The 16,874-nt window shown below is 38.1% G+C and overlaps 1 protein-coding gene across 1 annotated transcript in view; it reads right to left on the bottom strand.

The window, feature by feature from the left end:
- Nucleotides 1–16,874, bottom strand: part of LOC126235866 (luc7-like protein 3) — a 150,831-nt gene that overhangs the window by 37,123 nt on the left and 96,834 nt on the right. Inside the window, exon 8 of the mRNA XM_049944768.1 lies at nucleotides 12,217–12,370. Within this exon, the coding sequence (XP_049800725.1) occupies nucleotides 12,261–12,370 (110 nt within the window). The 3' untranslated portion in view covers nucleotides 12,217–12,260. The remainder of the gene's footprint in view (nucleotides 1–12,216; nucleotides 12,371–16,874) is intronic.

The raw sequence follows: 16,874 nt of genomic DNA, 5'->3' as shown, positions 1-16,874 counted from the left end.
TCAAAAACATAAGGGCCGATAACACCATGACATGATACAGCACACCATATTGTGACCTTGGCACTATGTAGAGGTCGCTGGTGAAACAAGGATTGTCCTGTGCCCAATAACGAAAATTCTGTTTGTTCACGAATCCGTTCAGGTGGAAATGGGCTTCGTCTGATATCCATAAGTTACCAAGGAAATTCGCGTCCTCGTTGATTTTAGCCAATATCTGGCTACTAAACTCCATACGTGACGCTGGATCTCGTTCATGTAAGTGTTGCACAATCTGCAACTTATAGGGATGGAAGTCTAATTCGTGCAGTATTCTTTGAAGCTTCGTCGCTTAATCCCTAGTGAAGATGCATGCTGTCGAACGGAGCGGCGAGGACTTCTCTCGATTGCAGCTCTAGCAGCTGCAATGTTCTCTGGGGTACTTACCATTGGAATGCCACCTGGAGGTTTCTTTTTCAAGGCAGATCCTGTTTCTTCAAAATTACACACCCACGTTGTAATCGCATGTGCAGATGGGACACGTCCATGACGTCCAAGCTGGTAATGCTGTCGAAATGTTCTCTGCGCGGCAGTCGCACTATCACCATTTTTGTAAAATGCTCTCACGGCTACTGCACGTTCCGCACCAGTCCAATTCTCCATGATTACTAAATGGCAATGAGTTCACATCCATTGTGCAAAGTTTCAAACATCTGCCGGCTGCCAACTGTAACGTTCAAAATTTCCCGTTCCCCTGCGCCACCCTGTATTATCATCATAATAGGACCTAATATTTCTTTGATTCCACTTTGGAATGAATAATCAAAGCAACGCTGTACAAACATAAGTACGATTCAAAGATAATGTAGTAATGGAAAGGCCAAGAGTTTAAATACAGGTACTGCAGCATATTTGTCTATTTAAAGTGACATTCATCTAAGCAGGGAATATTTGGTGTGACATATCACTCTGGCAGTGACATATAACCCTACATCTATCTACCAACCAACGATGGTCACAATAACTAAAACAATGTAGTTTAGGATGGAAAGCTATTTGCGGATTTCTGTCATCCGTTTTGCATGTAACACTTACATGGACGGACGCCACATGTCTTCAAAGTGGAATGGCGATCACAACATTACGATGAGTTGTGGTACCTGCATGGGGTTTGGTAATATCTGGGTCAGCATACTGGTTTGGAGTAGCGCAGTGCATCACAGACAAACCCCGAATGCTGTGACAATGATGAATGATGTCACAACATAACATAAGAGAAGATGTTTAGAGATCTGTCAAAAATGTTATTAGTTGAATGTATAATCTCCAACTGTACAGACGAGATGTTTCCCTATTGTTAGATGTTGACACACAATAAGTGATTGCACGATGAGAGGCAATATATGCATTTGTTAAAAGAGGAAGCATGTTGTATTATTTCACAGTGTGTCAAAAAGCTAGTGAAGTTTATTCAATTACAGCACAAGTACAATGATAGCGGAAACAAGGCCCAACAACCTGTGCCAACATGGTCCAAGAAGAAAATTCATTTACAGATGCAGTAGTTCAGAACTTCAAGATACCAACAAATTTGAATCTGAACACAGAAATATTAAAACAGGCATGCTGTACAGTTTCAATAATTAGATACAGTTTTAAAACAAAGCTTAAAAATACAGTTTCACATCAAAATAATAGAATCTTTTATACCATAGATATCAGTGATTTGATAGGGAACTGCGTTTTAAGCTTAATTTTCTAGCAGCACCTAACAATGCTGACTGTAAAAATTTGTCACTGCAATAAATTTGTGATTGACCTACACAGAAATTGTGAAAAAATAATGTAACTATGGTTGTAGAGTCATATTTGGAATTTATTTTCATCATTGACAATGTATCAGTTTTTAGAGACAAACACTGAAAAGGTCGCCAAACTGTTAACCCATATGAGTGTATTTTGAGTTATTGTGTATATATGCTTGGTTAAAATCAAAAACAAGAACATAACAATAAAACAAAACAAATTATATAGTAGACAGCTCTTTCTAGTAGTACACATGGAAAAACTTGTTTCCAGCATGAGGTGCTTTGAAAAACACAACAGATTGCTCAATTAGACTAATTCTTACTAAATTAGGGGCTAGCACTTTTCTGTAGACACCTTCAGTTCAGTGTCATTTTCACTTCACAACAGTGCATTCACTTCACATTTCCACTTTCTTTTATTCTGGAAAAACAGGACAGGCACAACTCCATGCTGTGTGACTGCTGGAGCAATTTCTCTGAGCCTTTGGGGGCAATATGTGGACTGCTTTGCCACATTTGTTACGGGTTGCCTCTTTCTTACATTTCACTGGTGTTTAAAGTATTACAAAGGGTTTGGTACATATGACTGCACTTTCAAACAAAGGAAGCCTCCTTACCTGCTCTGGAAAAGTAGGAAAATCAGTGATATAATTCAACAACTACTTCCTCACAGTGGCAGCAAACACTGCATCCACCAATAAAAAGATAAAAAAACAGTCTCATTAGATTTACTTCAGCTGACATTGCATACACGACCAAAAAAAAACAGCCCTTAGGTAGATCGTGTTCGTGAAGAACTGAAGATGCTGTTGGCCATGGTCAGCACTCTGAAGCTTGTGCTGTAGAGGTGTCAAGGAAACGTAGTATCACACAGAATACCTCAGGTGTTGGTTGTTTGCCACATACTCTACAGCTAGAGCACCTTCTAGTGTTCGCCTCAAGGTGAGTAGCATTCATGATGGTTGAGGCACAGACAATGTGGAGACTGGCCTCAAACATTCATCCTATGAGAGGACAAATGGGGCTCATCCAAGGTGTTGAGATAGCCCTGCCTGCAGCTATCAGGGGTGCAGCCATCAGTGTGTGGCTCACATTGGCACCAATGATGCCTGTTGCTTGGGTTCTGAGAGCAACCTAAGAACATACAGGTGGTAAAAACTGCTGGTTTTTTTTTGTCAGGTGCAAGCTGACCTTACAACTTGCACCACTGTACCCAGAATTGATCAGGTCTTTTGCTTTGGAGTGAGACTGGCCTCAAACATTCATCCTATGAGAGGACAAATGGCTTCTCTTTCAACAGCATCTGAGCAGGCACACTGATGAAGGTGGCTGCTAGTTATAATGATCTCTAACATTAAGTCTGTCATGGACCCTTAAGGAAATAGTGTCTATGATTGGACAGAAGTCCAACATGCACTCAGTACATCTGCCATGGGGCTCATCCAAGGTGTTGAGATAGCCCGGCCTGCAGCTATCAGGGGTGCAGCCATCAGTGTGTGGCTCACATTGGCACCAATAATGCCTGTTGCTTGGGTTCTGAGAGCAACCTAAGAACATACAGGTGGTAAAAACTGCTGGTCTTTTTTTGTCAGGTGCAAGCTGACCTTACAACTTGCACCACTGTACCCAGAATTGATCAGGTCTTTTGCTTTGGAGTAAGTGGAAGGTCTCAACGAGAGGTTAAGTTGCTTCTGTGATGGTCATGGCTGCAGATTTCAGACATGTGTTATGAGACTGACAATTGTAGGATTCTCCTTGATAGTCGGGAATACACTATACGGGGAAGCAGACCCTAAGGTCAGGCAATAGTTTGAGGGCCTCTGATGAACACTCACCAGTCGATGTGGAGATAGTAAAATGAATTGTACGGAAATTAAATAAACTTCAAATGTCAAAACTTTAACAGTAATTTGTTCAAGTGTCCCTGAATTTGCTGCCCTCCAGGAAAGGGGCCATACTCAAATTACACTCAGAACAGTGAGCTGGATGAAACTTGCAGTAGGAAGCTTTGCAATATTTGATGAGAGAAGACTGGTTAAATGCCACAGGAGTGGAAGTGTTCATTGTAATCAACAAAAATACTATATCTATTGAAGTCCAAATAGTGTCTGAATGCAAAATTATCTAGATGTGAATAACTGGCCTAGGTGAATTTAAGTTAATCATTAGAGGTTTTCATCACCCACCCTATTTCACCTTAACAGTTGCAGAATCATTCACAGAAAGCCTCGCCTCAGCAGCATGGAAGTACCCTGATCATGCTATATTAGTTGGAGGTTACTTTAACCTATCGACTATAGTAAGTTGGTTGGGGATTACAGGACTAAATAGCAAGCTCATAAGTCCCTTGATCAAGACACAGATTCTCTAGTATAAGTAATATTAGCCAGAAAGTTGATCAAATTATGAAAGTGGGTAGAAACAGTAAAATCAAGGCACTGAAAGTGATACTGTTGCCAGATCGGAGACATAATTTAAAAAGAGGAAAAAGTATATAGGTCGGGCCAGTGTATGGGTCAGAGAGCAGAATAGAACTCACTCATGACTCATCTATGGTGAGAGAAATAGCACTCTCAGCTGATCCGCACCAACCAGACTAAGGGTGAGGACAGTTACAGAGTAAATAATGCTTTGTAGCAGGGAGGTTCATCATAGTAAAACTTAGTAGGCTAAAAATGAAAGACACATCAATTGGACCAACAATAATAAAGTATGGGGAGAGAGATAACCAGGTCAGTAGATGGGTAGGTTATCAGAGAGCTACCCCTAAAACGGAAACTAGGGTATAGACGAGAAATAGGGTAACTGCATCTAGAAGCATGAACAACAGAGTGAAAGGTCAATAGCCAAGGCAGCTGGTAAAGGAGGTAGGGACAAGAGACCCCCAGATCTAACATGCAGCGGGAGGTGTCTCCAACCATCTGCATTGATTGATTCACTTTTCCATGGGCTAATATATCAATGAAACTAATCAATTTTTGAAAATATAATGTAACTGAATAGCTAAATAATCTACTCACCAAGCAGCAGCAGCAGCAGCAGGAGAACACAGATATGAAGATTAAGGGACTGTGCAATCTTTTGGAGCCAGTGGCTCCTCCTCCTGGCAGAAGGGCTGAAGTGGAAAGAAAAAGAATTGGGGTGGAAAGGGGGAAGAATAAGGAGGGACGGGGGGGGGGGGGGGACTGGGGAGGTTTAGGAAATGGGGAGAGTTTGGAAAAGTCACCCAGAACGCTGGGTGAGGGAAAACTTATAAAATACGATGACAAGGACAGATACACTCACTTTTCCGTCAGAGAGAACTGGAAGCAATGAGGAAGGGTCCTAAGGGAGGCCCTTAGATGGCGGCTGGGAGCAGGTGTTCAGCCGAGGCTAGAGATTAAGAGTTATACCAAATGAAAAAGTTGTCGAAATGCAGCTTGAGATTGACCACTTGTACCAAGGCAGTCACTAGACCATTGATGGTGAGAAGGAGGAGTAACACTCAAGACATTTGCAGCACACCAGTCTCTTGGACCCAAGGGGAGCTGAGTGTGCCAACTCTTAACATGAAATAACTGGTGGTATAAAAACTGGTGAATAAAAATTGGCAAGGAGACTTGAAATCCCGAGTTATAGAAGATAAGTAAAATGATGGCACCGAGTGGCATCACAGGCCTTACGTAGGTCAAAAAGTGCTGCAATGAGATACTGACACTTAGAAAAAGGCTGTCGGATTGCTGTTTCCAGCCTAATCAGATGGTAGGGGGCTACAAGGCCCTGTGATTTGAGACCCCAGCATATTCACTGTGCTACTATCCTTTCAATCTGTTGGCAGAACATGTTGGTGAGGATGATCAATTGGTAGCTGTTGATGGCAAGGGTCTTTTTGCTTTGTTTAAGAATTAAGATAGCAATATTATCTAGTGTTTGAGGAGGAAAAACACCTTCTGGCCAAATATGGTTTAGCATCCTTTCATATGATGGATCATCTAACTATGAATTCAATCTGGGCTGGGGCCACATCAAGTGGCGAGTCAAGAGCATTAAGTAGTTCCAAATTAAGGAAAGGGTTATTTTGTAACTCAGTGTGACAGGGTAAAGGATATGGAAAAGTCTTTTATGCTTTTGACAGGTTTCTGGGTAGTGTGGATCCAAAGCAAGGTACAAATTCACATTCTTCCACATATACAAATCATTGCCAGAGATGAAAGTAGCTGTAAGTGCAGAATAATATCCTCAGACTGAGTGGGAATCGAAACTAGGGCCTTCCGATTTGCACTCTCACTTAGCCAGTGAGCTTGAGTCACATTATTTACATCTTAACATGTGCACCTTACTTTATTGTGTGTGCCTTGACTAATTAGTTTTAGAAGAACTTTAGTCGGTTTCATGATACCTTCTACTATGAATACATGCAGTTTGTTTGTTTTGGTATAACAGCAAGGTACCCACTACATAATAATAATATAACAAGTATCAGCCACACTGTTTTGTTCAAATATTAGCTTGTTCAGGGGAATAATGCTTAAAATTTTTTATTTACTCTGTCATTCATAAATCTGGACAGGATGTATGTTTCTTTGGTTTTCATTGCCAGTACATGGCTTCCATTGCTGCAAGTTTTAGAAAGCAACAAACAGCATTTCTGCAGTTTACTTTGCATATTTGGTCAGATTTTTTCCCCTCCAATGCCCAGATTGTTCCCGTACATGGCTTTCCCCTAACAGGATTGCATACTGTCTAAATCATTTGTCTTATAATTTTTAATTGATGATCATGTTATGCTACATTGCTATTATACTTGCTGACTGTATTGTTACAGAAATTTGCAGCCAAATGTGAGAATAACAATAACAAAATAACAAAACAGGAAGCTGATGTCACCTGACGGAGAAGGAGCTTTGAGCAGTCACTACTCCAGCATGAAAAGTTTCATTTTTTGCTGTTGATACATTAGATTAAAGGTATTTTCCTATAGCAAAAATATGTCCAAAGCACATATGATTTCTGCACAGTCCTTACAGTTAGTACATGTATCTTAGCCTGGCATTCATAAATACAGATCTTTTTTTTTACTTTCCATATGACAGTCTCACTCAGTGACTTCGTACTCTTAACTGCCATATGTCTGCATCAGACTACAAAGTAGCAGGTGCACATCACATGAAAGTACTTAGTTGCAGGTTGTCACAATATTGGTTCGACCATGTTAACATCATTTTATGTAACTGTACTCGTATATCCTCTTACATGATTATGTATTGGAATGGATTCCATGTGGTACAATACACCTTGAGCTGTGATCGTTAGGTAAAATCAGAAAACCTCCCTATTAACAAAGTAAGGAAGAGAACAAGTTTCTTAATATATCTTCCGTTAAGAGATATAAGGAGGCACACTACTTTTGCTCTGCCACAATGACCAATTTCAAGAGCACATTTACAAGTCAGGTAACATATAATGCACACCTAAAAAAAAAAAAAAATTAATTTATGTGTGACCAAAGTGCTAGCACCTCCACGGATTGATAAAGTAGATGAGCTTCTTGTTTGTTTAGAAAATTTAGAAACTGGCGGTGGAATAAACGTAGTATGCCAGTCTGAACATCATATAGTCACAAATATGGAAAAGGGAGACACTATGGAGAGAGGAGGAGTTGCTATACCTGTTAAAATTTATCACAGAGTGAAAAATTTATAAACTAAAAATTTTTGCATTCAACAACATATACAAGCATGTGTGTGGTAGCTTAGACTAAATAATGGTACTTTTTTAATTGTAGCTGTGTATAGGTCCACACTGGGAAGTTTTCAGGTAATTTTGAAAAACTTGGCTTCTTTGTTGTGCTGTCTGTCAGACAGAGGGAAACAGATTATTGTTTGTGGGATTTCAATGTAGATTTTCTGAAAGAGTCTGATAGAAAGCTTGACTTTGAAGTATTACTTGGTTCTTTCAATTTCATGTCAGTTATTGATTTCCCTACTCGGATGGTACAAGAAAGTAGCACACTGATAGATAATTACATTACATTAATACTTGTTCCATAGATAATGAATACGAAATTTTTTAATGATGTGGAATGTGTCAGATAACACACACACACACACACACACACACACACACACACACACGTGGTGTTCAAAAAGTCTCTCCGCAGCGCCGTATGATTGTTAGCCGCATGTGCTGTATGCCGCAGTGAATATGCTGAAATGAAACTCAGAGAAATACAAGTTATTAATTTATTGAATATTCATTTTTACTTACAAATTTTCAAATTAAATGTTGAAAGTGTCCCCCCTGTTGTTGAATACACAATTCAATTCATCTAATCATGTTTCCAAACACAAGCTGTAACATTTCTTCTGTAACAGAAGCAGTGAAAGTGGATATTGCAGTTTTCAATTCATTGATGGATTTTGGACGGTTTTTATAGACAGTTGCTTTAGAAGAAAAAGTCAGGTGGTGTTAGGTCAGGTGATCGTGGAGGCCAAAGTCCCTGTGAAATTATACGATCACCAAAAACATCAGCAAGCAGTGACATTGAAACGCGAGCTGCATGCGCGGTTGCACCATCTTGTTGAAAATAACCGTTCAGTATTTCACTTAACACAAGTTCTCCTACGAACAGGTACAGAATATCACTGTGGTATCGTGCATTTATTGTTTCATTGAAAAACCCAGGCAAGTGAACAATCATATGGTGTTGCGGAGAGACTTTTTGAACACCGTGTGTGTGTGTGTATATTATTCATGATCTATGGAACAAGTATTAATGTAATGTAATGATAATTGATAGTCACTAATTTACTCTACACACACACACACACACACACACACACACAGATATATATATATATATATATATATATATATATATATAGTGGCACTAGACTGGAAGGGGTAAAATATTTAGAGCAGAGAGAGGAATTCATTTCATGAAATTTCATCAACAAACATGTCCCATAGGTACCATTTTTGTAACTACCCTCCTCAAAATTAATCAAACATCATCTAGTAATTTTGAAAGTTCTAACAGTGGAACTATTTTAAAGTCTTTTTTATTCAGCAAATTTGGATAAAATTATGCAATAAATTCAATCTCTTCCATGTAATTGAAAATTGTGTGTTTTATACACAAAGAAACTAAGATTGTCACAGTATTATGGAATCAGCTGCATTTAATTATACAGTGAAACCTCTTTATAACATTCCTCCATATAATGTTTTCCTCTGTATTACGTCCGTTTTTTTCGGTCCTGACTAAAAGCCCATATAAACAATGTTAAATTTTCCTCTTTACTGAGTTTCCTCTATATTACAATTTCCTCCATGTAACACTCACTCATATTTTTGGAACCCTGGTCAATTATTCACCTCTTTATAATGTTTAAGTGACTGGATGTAAACACACAGTTTTCCAATCTGTGGATTCACAATTTGCACCAGCTCAGAAAGCCCGCGCTCAGCGTGTTTCATATGTCAGTGGCAGAGTCCGGTCACGTGACATGTGACGCACATTCTGCTTGCTTTTTGGTGCCATTTCAGTCGATGCTTTGTATTCATAGCATGTTGTGTGAGCTGAGCAGCAAACAGTTTGTGTGTCTAGTGAGAGTGTGTCTTCGATATAACTTTCTTTTTTTTTTCTTTTTTTAAAAAGCTCTCATCGGTGGATATGAGTGAAAAGTGGAAGAACAATTCTCTGCAAGAGAAGTTTTCTGTTATTAAAAAAGTGCAGGCATCTTCTGGTGTGAGTCACGTGGAGCTAGCGAAGCAATTTGAACTGGCCCCCTCAACACTACTATGAAAAACAGATCGTCGATAACGGAAGGGTTTGAGAATTGTGGAAATTGGAAACGCATGCGTGTGAAACCATCGACTTACGACGAAACGGAGGAAGTTTTATTAACTTGGTTTCAGAAAGCACGCGTTGCAAACATTCCTATAAACTGAACTAATCTGAAGGAGAAGGTGCTTCAAATATCACCGCAGTTAGGAATGGAAAATTTTAAGGCATCCAATGGATGGACTGGTAAATTTTGACAGCATCATGGTGTTGTATACAAAGCGGAATGTGGAGAAAGTAAAAGCGTGGACGAACCAACTGTAACTCGGTGTATGCAGACTCTCCCTAATCTGATACAGGGCTACAAACTGATAAGACATTTACTTTTCATGGGGAAAATTGCCATGGCGGTAAGAAGAGCAAGAAACGTATTACCGTTTTGTTGTGTACAAACACCGATGCAGTGAAAAACTGAAACCTTTGCTTATCGGGACGCCAAAAACTCCAAGGTGCTTCAAAAACATTTCCATGTTTCCGTGCAAATATACAAACAATGCCAAAGCATGGATGACGAGTGAGATATTTTTACGTTTTCTCAGAGAATTTGACGCCAAAATGGGGAGTGCTGCAAGAAAAGTGCTGCTGTTTGTGGATAGATGTGCAGCACGTCCACCAGACTTATCCTTTCTGAGAAATGTGAAAGTAATTTTCCTGTCACCCAACTGCACCAGCCACCTGCAACCTTTGGACTTGGGAATAATACACGCCCTTAAGGTTAAATATAGGATAGCCCTTGTACAAAAAGGCCTTGAATTTGATGGACCAAAGAAAAACCAGGAAGCCAGCAGAGCTCACAACTGAAGCTGAACATTTTACAGGCAATAAATTTAATTATGTACTTGTGGAGGGAAGTCAGTGCTGAAACTATTAAAAACTGTTTCACAAAAGCGGATTCTGTGAAAATGAGATGGCAGATGTTGCAAGTGATTTGCAAGAGTTTAAGGAATTAATAGGCAGTGATTCTGTCACTTTTGAGGACTTTGTGGCTGTGGATGACAACATGGCAACCACAGGAGTACAAAGTATTGAGGAGCTGACTGCAGAGAGAAGTTTGGAGAATAATAGTGGTAGTGGAAGTGACAGTGACAAGGAAGATGACCCTGTGCCCTCATATACTAAGGCAGCTGAAGCCTTTGAAACATTCAGGAGATATATGATGGCCCATAGACTTGAGGACAGAACGAGCAATAAATGATTGCCATACAGTCAAGGAGAAATAGAAAACAAATATGCTTGCTTGAATATTTTAAAAAATCATAGGTACGTGATTTTCAGATTGCATAGGTTTCTAGAGTTTTGTGCAAATTTAAGTTCCATTTCATAATTTAATTATTAAAGTAATTTTTTTGTGACTAATTCTTTTTTAATCTGTACCACTTATTGTGTTTTTATGTAATATGTGCAGTATATCATAAAGAAAATTTGGCTCATATTCTATAATTGGGTCAACTGAAGAACGGGATACCACCCGTCAGCTTTGGACAATGATGTCAATCTTAAGAATCTGTTATAACTTTTCACAGTACAAACTGATCCATTTACTTTCACCCATCCACCTACCGGGCCTCATGGTTTAATTACAAAAAACTAATCATTTGATACATTGATCATTTGCAATGAATATCATATTACGGTATTGTGAAAATTTAAAATTTCGTCTATGGCACCATTTGTCAAAGCTGATTAGTGGTATCCCTATCTTCAGTAATGCCCTATAATTATTATTTGGAAGCCTTCCTCTTTATAGTGTTTTCCTCTATACAGTATTCAGAATTTGTGGTCCCTTGAAAAACGTTATATAGAGGTTTCACTGTAGTGTGTTCAAAGTGTTTTTATTCTAACACAAATCTGTTGAAGAGGAAACGAAATATACAATATTTGAAAAACTATGCCTTGAAGAAACAAAGGCAGCAACACAGATATGTCAAGAAGTCTAAGAATGGATCAGGGTTCATACACTTATTCTCAAAATTGAATGCCTTTCAACATACGAGCTACACACGTTGGTTTGTTAAGGAACTTTCGCACCAACTTTGATGGATGAAACAGTTTGTTTTTTTCCCCCCTATGGGGTACAATATGTTAAACTATTCAGAAGTATCAAGAATATATTGGAAAATTACAGGCATTCCTTGTTACTGAAACACAAAAAATTTAAGTTTGTGTTGCTACTGCCTACATACAGCACGAAATTACAAACACCTATTAATCAGACACAGATCAAGCAGCCACATACAAAGTTCCAATAATAAAGTTATTAAAATGTGTGGACGAAAAAAGTTCCAATTAGAATAAATTCATGAATGACTTCATATTAAAATTTCTTTACATTTACTAACATGCTGCAAGACCACTGCATAAATATTTTTATACCACTAACACAATTATTTTTCTAATACAATGAGGATAAGAACATATAACCAAACAAAGCTGGAATAGGGAATTTTTCCATTTGTAACAGGGCCTCCTGTGACAGACAAATCTGGTAGTGGGGTTAAGGAAGGCCAACATGTCTCACTTACCTCATAGCTGATTTTTCTGAAAGGCAAATTGGTAAGTAGCATTTGATTTTCCTCAGCAGTAATCTCAATGAAACTGAGCACATACCTGTTTGGAGAATCTCACTCACTGATTCAAATGTTGGGCACTTGCTAAACATTCCCATGCGATCCGCTTCCTCCTGCACTCCGTGAACTGTGCCTGTAATGACTGGAGCTACGATGAGGTGATGATCCACGTCTACTTGAATCTCCATTTACTCCTATAAAAAATATGTATCTATATATATCCACTATACTATTAAGATAGAGATGAAGATTACAACGTCAAGTTCATATTATTGTATAATCTTTATGTTAATGACATCTAGTACCACAGAAAGGGATAGTTAGCAACACTTTGTATTGACTACATTAAAACTATAAATCAGTTTTTTCAAATGATACAGATGTAATAGGAAGGAAGAACTGAACAAGAAACTATACAATTTGATGTCACTTGGGGCTATGGTCACGAAGTAACTATACAAATATTTGGTTGCTTACCAAAGTACAACTCTGAATGACCGATTCATGTGCCTTCGTGACTTAACTTTCCAAATCATTGCATAACTACAATTCACTCTCATTTCATCAAGATGGTAACTTAACAATAATAATGCTTGTTTGTGTTATTCCAGTCTTCCTGCTGAACTTGTGCTTTAATTCTGTGTTCTTTCACAACTGCTAATTATTGAGCCATTTCTCTAGAACATGATTCATGGCTGTTAAAATGACACTTCATTTAATCTTTTTTTTTCCAGTCTAAAGCATGATTTACATGAGTGACTTTCTTGTCCATACTGATTACTTGTGACAAGTATGACTACTGCACCACACTACGTCTATTACTCCTGTACACTGACTTGAATGGTAAGTTGCCATTTGTGTTTACGTACCACTGAAACAAATTGTGTCTGTGAAGTGCTATCTGCTGTCCATTTTGTGCTTGTATTTAGATATTAAGGGTGCTTGCTGTGTCTCTGTCTTATAGGTATAGATCATTTATTTATGGATACTTTAATGGTTCACACTTGTGTTTATAACAAAATACTCAGTACATTCTGCCCAGTCATACAATTAATGATATGTATTTAAACTGTAACAACTAGTTTCAATATTTTCTAAATACAGTAAAGGGATGGGAACTTTGTGAAATGAAATGCAGCAAAAGGACCCTAACTTTGGTAAGAATCCAAGAGCAGAAACCACCACACTTTCAGGCAATACGTGCTTCTTAATCTACAGGCTGCTTTTCTCTTTTTCCAATTCACAGTGTGATGGTAATGTGAAACACTTTGATTTTGTAGTGTAACATCAGATTCTTCAGAATAACATGTTCCACTCTTACTCTCTCATACAAATGAAAGATTTTTGTGAGAGCTGAAAAAACAGGTGGTTTAGGTAGTAGGCAAGCGTAAAATATCCCATTCTGCACACTCTTGTTTCTATGTCTGTGTAAATGTACGTCATGTCTGCTCTGAACATTGGCAAGGCATTAAGGCAAATAAACCTTTACACCTGCCGTAGCACAGCACTTGCTCCTTGGGCACTGTGGCTTGGTAATGCCTTGATGGTCAAGGGAGAGAGAAATGTGCTCAACAACGTAAACAAGCAGAAACAAATGTCATTTTAAAAACTGTCGCTTACTTTTGATTGCTCATGTCATAGTAAGACACACATCTGTTTTAAACAGTATGTCATGAGCTATGAGAGGTGCTCAACCATCACTGTAATTAAAGCTGTGTAGAAAAATCAATGGGTGTAAAATACAGAAAAATTATCACTAAGCTGTGTATGTCATTTAGTAGCTCGGACAGATACAGCTCTCTTCTAGCACCAATAAATCGCATCACAGTGAAGTAGTTCAAGAGAACTGTCATGTGGTACTACAAAGCAGGACCAAGCAAGTAATTAGCTTTAAGAACTGCGACCAGAAATTACTTACGACGTAAACTATCATACACACAATATGGGTGACAGATCATGCTTGAAGTACATAACACAAGGTAACACCACAAAACATCTCATTTGGCTTACTTCAGCAACAGGACTGCCTGGTTGTTTACACCTCGTTTAGCTCCCTGGTGCAGGATGCAAACTGGAGGTGTGAAAAAGAGAGTATTCGGGATTTTACAAAAAAAAATTGAAGAAAATAAGAGAAAAATATACACTGTTGTCCCAAGCAACACAAGTACACAAAGTAAAAACCAAAGTAGATATAGGAGAGTACATGCTGTAGTGTCACCCAATGTGATTGCAATATTTACGAAGAAGTAATTCCATCATGTTGTAAAACAAAAGTAAGTGTAATTTATCACTACACTAGATGTAAGCAAGATTAGCTGACCATATTAACTGGGTCTACAACAAGAAATAGGTACATATTGAGTGATTTGCTCAGAGTGTTGTAGATAAATGAACAATTGCCTCTTCCTGTTTGTTTCAAAACAAAATAACAGGATATCATGGCCTTAAGTGTATGCAGTATTGTTACCTTATGACTAAGGCTACATGTAACACGGAAAATTTGTTAGCAGAGATATTAAAAAAACTTAGGAAGCTAGACCAGTTAGAAGAACTGGTAAATAGACATTAAACCACAAAGCAAAAGTTAACTGATGTTATTACCACACTTAAAACCCAAAAAGAGGTGTTAAAAAAATGGCATCTCCGATGTAAAGACACAAGGAGAGGAAGTAGCTATGAAAGCAGACTCTGCAAATGATAAATCTTCTAATGTAGAAACTCTTAATATTAGATTTGCCTAAGAAGCTGCCTGCCAAACTAAACAAATAGAGTAACCCAATAGGCAATGAAGAGAACGAATGATTTCAAGAGATACTTAATTAACCCAAAATTTTATATAATCAAATCCCAGATATGGGTGGGTATGTAGAGAGATTATAACAAAGTAGAGTTTTCGAAGTTGTAGTTAAGAGTGCCCGATATATGGTGACTAGTTTGGAGAAGCACCTAACAGAACGAAACGAACCAGCAGTACAATAGAATGTTGATTTTACTAACACAATCACCAATTCTTTGGGTGATATTTCAGTACACCAGCAAGAAATTTCAAAAGTTCAAACCAGATGGTTCTGTACATTCATTTGCACTAATGGAGCAATGTAAGGAGGAGTTAGCAAAAGGTTGGGCAGATATGACTCAATCTATTTTTATTCTTACAAATTTACAACAGGAATCTATAGACTGGAGTGCTAAATACCAGTGTAAGTTTCAAACTCTGTGTCAATTTGAAACAGCATTTAAAAGAGAATTTTTGTGTCCTAGTGAGCTGACTAAAGTCTATGATTATTTTAAACCCATATATGAAAAATACTTATGCTGTAGTGAAAGTGTAACTGGGGGACTGAGTTGTGATTTCGCCACATGTCAACATTTAAATGAAGCTTTAAACTGTAACAAGTTTCTAAACGGTGATTTTGGCCTGATATGCACCGGCGGTGAAGAAAGTAGAATTACAAGTGGAGATACTCAAGTACAAAGTGGGATCAATGAGTAATGGGAATGTTTTTATTCTGTGGGCTTTAGAAATAAATTTTGCAATTTTTTTATCTTGTTGGTTCACATTTTCCTGACATATGTTTGCATTTCAGCTGTTTTCAGTATTTAGTTTTTGATGAAAGTCGGAAAGATTATTACATGTGTTTTTGAGTGCTTCATGAATTTTTACTTTTGAATAAGATGAATCGAAGAATTTGCATTAAAGTTTGGTTGAAAAATGGAATAAAGTGCAGCATCGCATTCAAAATGTTGACTGTGGCTATTGGCAAATCTATGAGTAAGACAAGAGTGTGTCTGCCTGCTCTGGGCTGACTTCCTCAAATATGATGCGCCTGCATGATGATAAGCTGCATTCCTATGAGAAGTTAATTTTGTATCATTTATATCATTTCAATCAAATGTGCTGAACTGCACATTTGTCATCTTATACAGTGCGCAGCAAAATGTTGTGGATGGCCTAAGAACTTTGTACTCTATAATGGCGTGAAATAATATGTCACACTATACAACAAAATAAGTTAATGGTCTACGATCTTTGTATTCAATAATGATGTAAAGACCAAAATCTAGTCTGTACACAAGAAATGTTCAGAAGATGATGACCATCCTGGATGCCCTGGCACATCAATTACTGATGATTATGTGGAAGTAGTACTGAAAATGATTTTGGAAAATTGCTGAATCACCATCAGAGAATTTGCTGGTGGTGTTGGCATATTCTTGACTCCTATCAAGCAATTTTTTCAGATGTTTTAGCACGAAACTTGTAGTAGCAAAGTTTGTTCTGAAATTGCTCAGGAATTGCTGAATGAAGCTGACAATGATACAGAACTTCTTAACAGTGTTATAACAGGTGATGAAACATGGGTGTTCCTTTATGATGTCGAAATCTAGGCCCAATCGTCCTGATGGAAACTGCCTGTGGAGCCAAGACTGAAAAAAATTCGACAAGTTTGATCATGTGTGAAGGTTCTTCTCACTGGTTTCTTTGATCACAATGGCACAGTGCATCGTGAGTTCCTGTCTTACTGCTGTACAGCCAATAAGGAAAACTGCCTGGAAGTTATGTGCCATTTACGTCAAGCAACCCAAAGAAAATGACCAGAACTGTGGCAAAACCAATCATGGAAATTCCGTCACAATAATGTTCCCGCTCAAACCTCAATGCTTGTTCATGATTTTTTTGAAAGAAACAAAATCACC

This window comes from Schistocerca nitens, chromosome 2 (assembly GCF_023898315.1).
Source record: "Schistocerca nitens isolate TAMUIC-IGC-003100 chromosome 2, iqSchNite1.1, whole genome shotgun sequence".
NCBI lineage: Eukaryota > Metazoa > Arthropoda > Insecta > Orthoptera > Acrididae > Schistocerca > Schistocerca nitens.
Note: the sequence above shows the minus strand (reverse complement) of the source record. Positions and strands in the feature narration are given on the sequence as shown.